Raw genomic sequence first — 7,680 nt, forward strand, 5'->3', positions numbered from 1 at the left:
CCATATCAAATTCAAATCCCACTTTATCATCTATCACAGGCCAATTTTACCAGGAAATTAAATGGCCAAACAAACAATACTAACTCAACAAATAACAACTACTTTATGTTTTCTCCAATCCGATTCAAATGATGCCACATCTAAGACTAATATTCTTCCCACCAGTCCAGAACCCAACCAAAAAGAGAAACAAGGTGTTACTATCACAAAGCCAATTGCTAAACCCTCTCCTGATACTTTTGACCAATTAAATCGCCATTAACCTCTACCTGACTATCGTGAGAATTCCAAATCTTATGATGATGATTATATGCTCGAAGTCACAATTTCTCTCACACGCCTTAATGCATCATCACCCATAAATGAGAAAACTCCGGTAGAAGAAACTCAAGAGCATGTATTGGACTTGACGCACTTGGAAAATGGCATTGGGAAATTTTATGAAGATCTAGGCAGAGAGGACAAAGAAAATGAAGTGCTTGGAAACGAAGGAATAAAATCTATGGTGGAAATCGAACCTAACCAGTCGATTTTGTCTTTTGAGAATCGAAAACTAAATTGAAAAAAATTAAAAATCGTTAATTTCACCCGGTTCAGCTTGGTTCAGTTCAGTTTTTGGTTTCCCAGTTTTTTTTAACAGCCCTAGAAGTAGAAGATATCTAAACTACTTTAAAATCCACAACTCTCATCTACAGTCCCGCAATAGTGAAAACTTTTTTTTAAATATATCTCTAAATCTCTTGGTCATTTTTTGTCTTACATGGTTTTATTTTGACTATTTTACCCCCTGTTTTTTAGTAGATTGACGATTAAACCCTTCTATACTTTAAACAAAACGCACAACATGCATGCATCAATCTAGTATATATGAGAGTAATATATTTAGGAAAAAAAAACATGCGCTAAATTAGTTAAATACGATTTGACATGTTAAGTGGCATGGTCATGTCGAGGGAATCTGACATTTTGACCACATGTTACTTCAACTTATTCAATTGTAAAACCCGGAAAGGAGAAAAACCATCTTATCTTAGATGGATATAGGGGGTACGTGTAGGGGCGGTCATACTTCTGAGATTAGAAAAGCTCCACTACCATATAACTAATTGCCTAGAAAAATCTTCAAACTATAAGGACTCGCATCCCCAATTATTTTAGCAAACTTTTACTACCGCACTCCCAAAATTTTCACAACTATAGTGAGAATATAATAAATAAAAGAGAAATAGTATGAAAAAAAGACTAATAAAAAACATTCTAATAAACCAACATTTTTTTTTACTTTTTTTTTTGCCCTTACAAAATTATCATTTATCATTTATTTTGAGTCCAAAATTATTAAAGAGGGACAAATGTGTCTTTAAATGCTTGATGGGTTAATGAGACTAAAACAAATAGCCAAAGCCCAACCAGTCAGTTTGTATAATTCTAATCACCCATAACAAACCCGTAAGCTCTCTTTCTTTTCTTTCACTCTCAAGTATCAAACCTCAACCCAAAACAAAAACAAAAAATAAAAAACAAAAAACAAAAGGACTGAAAGGGACGGTTTGTTTCAAGCTTGTTTTGTTTTGTAAAACTCATTATTTTTCAATAAAATTTCATTAAATCATTTTCAATAATTTTTTCTATTTAAAATTTCTAAAAAAAAAACAAAACAAGGTAATTTTTTTACTTTCAATGTTAATTTTTTTTTTATAGTTTTTTCCATATGATAGTAAAGTTATATAGACTTATAGCATTATAAGAATTTAACAGTTGAATTGTTGTAGACTTGTGGACTAGATTATATAGATATATATAGACATAGTAGTATCAATTAATGACTTAAGTGCTTAAGTAGTTAACTTCATCAGTCCATATTAAATTCTTAGTAGTCAACGCACTCTAGTTTTATGAATTGAAATAAATGTATAATTTTATTGATCTTTATTGTTTAGACATTTTGACAAAAAAAAAAAAAAAAAATTGCATACTTTTTTTTGTGGGGGTGGGATGGGGTGTGCACATAATCTCCTCGTTTAGAATCCTGGCCAACTATTGTGGCCTGATACATTGGTTTGTGTTACATGGAGAGAATAACTTGACTACTAGAGTCGATAAAAATTTACCCAAGAAATCCGGAGTTATACCAACAAACTCTACTTAATATTAATTAAACACTTATCCGTTTGACGACTCTTTTAAGTCACTTTTCCCTAAATAAAAGGACTCACCCAACAAACAAACAAACAAACCAACCAGAGTCACCTAACCCTAGTTAATAAAATAACTGAAGCAGGACTGAAGTACTAGTACTAGTAGTACTATAGTTGGGGCATGTTTTTTGTTTTTAGTATTGGATTGTAGTCATTCAAAACTATCGATCACAATAAAAATGAATAAGTGCTTTCCTCTTTATGGCCTGCTGCTGCTGCTGCTGCTATGATAACTACACTTTTTGTTTGACACTTGACATCACAACACCAACTAGTTTTTTTTTTCTTAAGGTTCTTGAAAATGATCAAAGACTAGTTTGATATTTTTGTCAAGTCTATGGAGGCTCATGAACTCAACATTTATACATAAGTTTGTTTTTTCCTCTCTCTCTTGGGTGTTGTTATTATACGGGTAATTTTTATATTTGCTTTTAGTTCTTTACCTGAACTTGTTATTGTTTATGGAAAGTATATTTTGTTTATTATTGTTCATTTGTTTTTCTAGATTGTTTGTATTGTTACTGTGGATTCTGTGAAAGGTTTATCGATGGATGTGGTGGAAAAATGCTTGGATTCGCAACTATGGCATGCTTGTGCTGGAGGGATGGTTAATATGCCACCGGTTAACTCAAAGGTCTACTACTTCCCTCAAGGACAAGTAGAACATACTTATGGGACTGTCGATTTTGGGAATTCGGGGAGAATTCCTGCACTTGTTTTATGTAGAGTTGGTGGTGTGAAGTTTATGGCAGATCCTGATACGGACGAGGTTTATGCCAAGATTGGGTTGGTTCCATTGAAGGGTAATGAGCCTGATTACTATGATGGTGATGAGGAGGAAGTTATACAAAGTAATGGGTCTGAATTGTCTGATAAACTTGCTTCGTTTGCCAAGACTTTAACACAGTCTGATGCGAATAACGGTGGGGGGTTTTCTGTTCCTCGTTATTGTGCGGAGACGATTTTCCCTAGACTGGATTATAATGCAGACCCGCCTGTCCAGACTATCCTAGCAAAGGATGTTCATGGCGAGGTATGGAAGTTTAGACATATATATAGAGGGACGCCACGTCGTCATCTATTGACAACAGGGTGGAGTACTTTTGTGAACCATAAGAAACTTATTGCTGGGGACTCAATTGTGTTTTTAAGAACCGAGAATGGGGATCTTTGTGTTGGTGTACGGCGAGCTAAGCGAGGTGTGGGTGGTGGACCAGAGCTGGCTTCTGGATGGAATCCACCTGCTGGAAATTGTGTTCCTCCTTATGGTGGGTTTTCTGCTTTTCTGAAGGAAGATGAAAGCAAGTTGATGAGGAAAGGTAATGGGGGAAATTCTAACACTGGTGGAGGTCTGAAAGGTAGGGGAAGAGTGAGACCTGAATCAGTCATTGAGGCTGCTACTCTAGCCGTCAATGGGAAGTCCTTTGAGGTTGTTTACTATCCCCGAGCGTGCACTCCCGAATTTTGTGTGAAGGCATCATCTGTAAGAGCATCAATGAGGATCAAGTGGTGCTCCGGGATGAGGTTTAAAATGGCCTTTGAAACTGAAGATTCGTCACGGATAAGCTGGTTCATGGGAACCCTTTCTAGTGCTCAGGTTGCTGATCCCATCCGCTGGCCAAACTCTCCGTGGAGGTATCTCCAGGTATATTTTACTGTCTTGGTCCATATCTGTTTGTTTTTTTCCCCCAATTATCAACTTTCTAGATTGCGATATCTCCAGGTATATTGACATGTTCTCAATTTTGTTTGTTTATTACTAAACGTATGATTGCTGATTCCTTGGTTCCACTTATATTTTACCAATCCATAAAAAAAAATGCTAGAATTTGACTCATTTGTTCCCAAGATGTATGATTAGATTATGTAGTTGTCCAACTCTCTTTTTGTGTGTGTGTGTGTGTGTGTGTGTGTGTATTGTGATGTTATTATGACTTATGGGACTGTAACTCATCTAATCGTTGTTTTCTTAGTATCATGTAGAAAATTTATGCATGGATGTCTTTTCTTTTTATTTATTTATTAGCAAGGTGCTAATGGTTAGAATGTTTAATTTGCTGATTTTATTTAATACAACAAGCAACTTATATTCAAACTAGGCTTGCAAAATCAATGTTGATGCTCTGCCTTGAGATGTGTGGCAAGGATGACCATCTGTGGCTTGAGCTATACCCTCAGGATGCTCTCAAGAGGCTTACTCTTTGATGCTCTTCATAAGAGGCTTACTCTTCGAAGCACAGTGAGGCACACACCTCAAGTTGAGGCCATCTTCAGCCTTCTTGATTGCAAATTCACATGTCTTTCACTTCTTATTTCTATCTTTGTTCGGTAGCACACTATTGACTTGTTTCAATCCTATATTCCAAGCATTCAACTTTATAAAGAACATTTGTAGATGCATCTGTTCCACTTTTTAATATTTGGTGCACTATTGAATTATATTTTTACTTTATTAGCTGCCCATTATATGTTATTTGGAGTAAAGAAATTCAATACTTTTTATTTGTTGCTCGTGTGAGTGTTTAAATATTGTGAATTACACGAGTAATATTAGATATTCGACACCACACCACCCTCAATAACGTTACTGAAAGTTACAGGTAATTGTGCTTATTTTCCCTTTGCATTTATAGGATGTTTCCAAATTGTCCACATATTCCAGTCTTTTTAAGAAATTCAAAGAAAATGAAATAAATATTGAGGGTTACCCTCGCTTGTTTCGCCTTTTACCTGTTTAAATCTTGCGTTCAACTTCTGGATTGAGACCTCCTCTTTTGGTAATGATTTTTATCTTGGAGAAGAAGCCAACTCCACAAGCACTTCCATTGAGCTCTTGGAAGTTGGGGCGAAAAGTCTACCCAGTATTTTTCAAGGTTGTTTTCTTGTATAAAGATAACATGTGGAGCTAGAGCTAGTTTTGTTTCCCTTTGTTATACAATCTGATGGTTCAGAACATTCTGCAATGTGATAAGTCCAAGGGGCCTTGCTTTCTACTACGGATAGTTCAAGCTATACTTCACACCTGATTCTTATGATCGCTATATTTCTATCACTCCGCCATTAGAGTTTTTCGTAAAAACATCACTTACATTGAGTTGGCTGTTGGTTATGTAAATCTCAAATCTACCCAACCATTGTTTCTCTTTGTAATTCTACCCCGTTGAAATGCCTTCTTTGGAATAGAAGCACATAATTGTTGGTCTTTTTTTTTTGTTCTTACTATTCACATTTCCTTTCCTTATCGTGTGCTTCGCATTGTAGGTGACATGGGATGAGCCAGATTTGCTTCAAAATGTGAAGCGCGTCAGCCCATGGCTTGTTGAACTTGTATCAAACATGCCCACCATCCATATGCCACCTTTTTCACCTCCAAGGAAGAAATTGCGACTCCCTCAACACCCAGATTTCCCCCTTGATGGCCAACTACCAATGCCATCATTTTCCAGCAACACCCTTGGGTCCAGCAGCCCTTTGTGTTGTGTATCAGACAACACTCCTGCAGGCATACAGGGAGCCAGGCATGCTCAATTTGGTATATCTTTATCAGATCTCCACATCAACAAACTGCAGTCGGGTCTGTTTCCGACCTGTTTCCAGCGTCTCGATCATGTTGCCCCACCATCTAGGATCCCTAGTGGCCTCATGGTGGGAAATCCTAACAACACCGAGAATGTGTCATGTTTGCTAACCATGGGAAATTCTAATCAAAGTTCAAAGAAGTCTGACGAAGGAAAGGCACCACAGTTTCTGCTCTTTGGTCAACCAATCCTCACTGAACAACAGATCTCTCTCAGATTTTCAACTGATACTGTATCACATATTCCTAATGGAAATAAGAGGTCAGACAAGACTGAAAGTATCTCTGAATCTTTGCCTCATCAGCGTAGTGAGCTAAAGAATCCATCCTGTCAAGTGCTTCCATGGTACAAGGATCACCGGATGGCTGAGCTTGATTTGGAGACAGGACACTGCAAGGTTTTTTTGGAGTCGGAAGATGTTGGACGGACTCTTGACCTCTCTGTCCTTGGGTCTTACGAAGAGTTGTATAGCAAGTTAGCCAACATGTTTGGCATAGAAAGATCAGAGATGTTGAGCCATGTGCTCTACCGGGATGCAGAAGGTGCAGTTAAACACACTGGCGATGAGCCATTCAGGTAAGAATTTGTCTCGATGATTTTTCCCCAAACTTTCTTCTGTTATCTTAGAGCACTTAAATATGTCTAGGCTTGCATCGACAATAGATTTGTCTCTTCAGCATCTGAAACTGGATATTTTCATTGCGTCATTGCAGTGAGTTCATGAAAACAGCTCAGAGGCTAACAGTTCTAACAGAGTCAGGCAAAGAAAATGTAGGAAGGTAGAGATCTAAACACCTTTTTGTTTGTATATTCCGATGAACTACTCCTTTATTTCAATGTTCCGAACCTCTCTTTTTGGAATTTTGGAGATATTCATTTGATCATACAATTTGAACATAAAAAATGTAGTCTGTGAGGATAGCTTTTTCATGCTATTTCTTTTCTAGAATATGTGTTTCTTTACTACATGTGTGTCATAGTACATTTCCTAAATGTGCTTTTCTTTCCAATTGGTTTTCAAAGAGTTCTTACAAATACTAGTTAAAATCTTTTTGTAGGTCATGGATCAAAGGTTTGAAAGACACAGATAATGGACTAAAATCTTCTAATGAGAGAGGAGGCCTGCTAAGCATGTTCGCGTAAGATGGGACCTTCTGGTGAACTGAGCTAGGATCTTAAAGAATTCGTGGGGATTTAGTTCTGAGATTTGAAAATTGTTCAAAGTCATGTGGTGGATTATCGGATATTAATTTCATTTAGCCTGTTTTCGGCCATTCATGTCCTAATCACTATAATCTAATTTTGATTGGATAGTAACAGACTTCTAATTTTCCAGTTTATTATGTTTTTTCGTATTTCACAAGAAAGGTCTAAATTTGGTTTCAGCTGGTAGAAGGTCAATATAGCTTCGGTGGCATGCTATAGATGTAGATGTTGCCTACGGACCTGAATACTTAACTCATTTATATCATTATAGACTTATAGAAGGAGGCGAACATTTAAGATGCTTAATACGTAAGAAGCAATTATTGGAAGTTTGGAATGGTTTGTCTTGTACTTCATGGTATCTAGATTCTACAGTTACGAATTTACGATAAGTGGAGTTATCTCGCATTGATGAGAACAAACGCTTCGCTATAAGTCGGATCAAACAAATAAGTACAAACAAATGCAAATCCTTATACACAAAAAAGGGGGCCTATGTCACCGAATTGTGAAAGAATGACAGCATTTCCTGTATACTTTTTATCTGTATGACTGTATGCCTTGGTGCAGTATTCATGGATGAAGCTTGCCTCAGCCCCTCGGATCTGCTATTTATGTCAGGGCAATGCTTATCGCTGTTTTTTTAAGATTTGTTTTTTGTTTTTTCTTCTCGTGCAATCCAACCTGATTCAGTATAT

At 36.8% G+C, this 7,680-nt stretch overlaps 1 protein-coding gene across 2 annotated transcripts; it reads left to right on the forward strand.

The window, feature by feature from the left end:
- Nucleotides 1-2,208: 2,208 nt before the first annotated feature.
- On the forward strand, nt 2,209-7,093 carry LOC147510355 (auxin response factor 18-like). 2 transcript variants are annotated; one of them, XM_086602346.1, is made up of 5 exons: nt 2,209-2,610; nt 2,704-3,843; nt 5,460-6,352; nt 6,490-6,555; nt 6,835-7,093. In XM_086602346.1, the coding sequence occupies exons 2-5, from the start codon at nt 2,746-2,748 to the stop codon at nt 6,917-6,919; spliced, it is 2,142 nt and encodes a 713-aa protein (XP_086458472.1). In that variant the 5' UTR covers nt 2,209-2,610; nt 2,704-2,745; the 3' UTR covers nt 6,920-7,093. The 2 variants fall into 2 exon arrangements, with proteins under 2 accessions (XP_086458472.1, XP_086458473.1); XM_086602347.1 differs by lacking the exon at nt 6,490-6,555 and having other exon boundaries at nt 2,338-2,610.
- Nucleotides 7,094-7,680: the final 587 nt, after the last annotated feature.

This window comes from Coptis chinensis, chromosome 3 (assembly GCF_015680905.1).
Source record: "Coptis chinensis isolate HL-2020 chromosome 3, ASM1568090v1, whole genome shotgun sequence".
NCBI lineage: Eukaryota > Viridiplantae > Streptophyta > Magnoliopsida > Ranunculales > Ranunculaceae > Coptis > Coptis chinensis.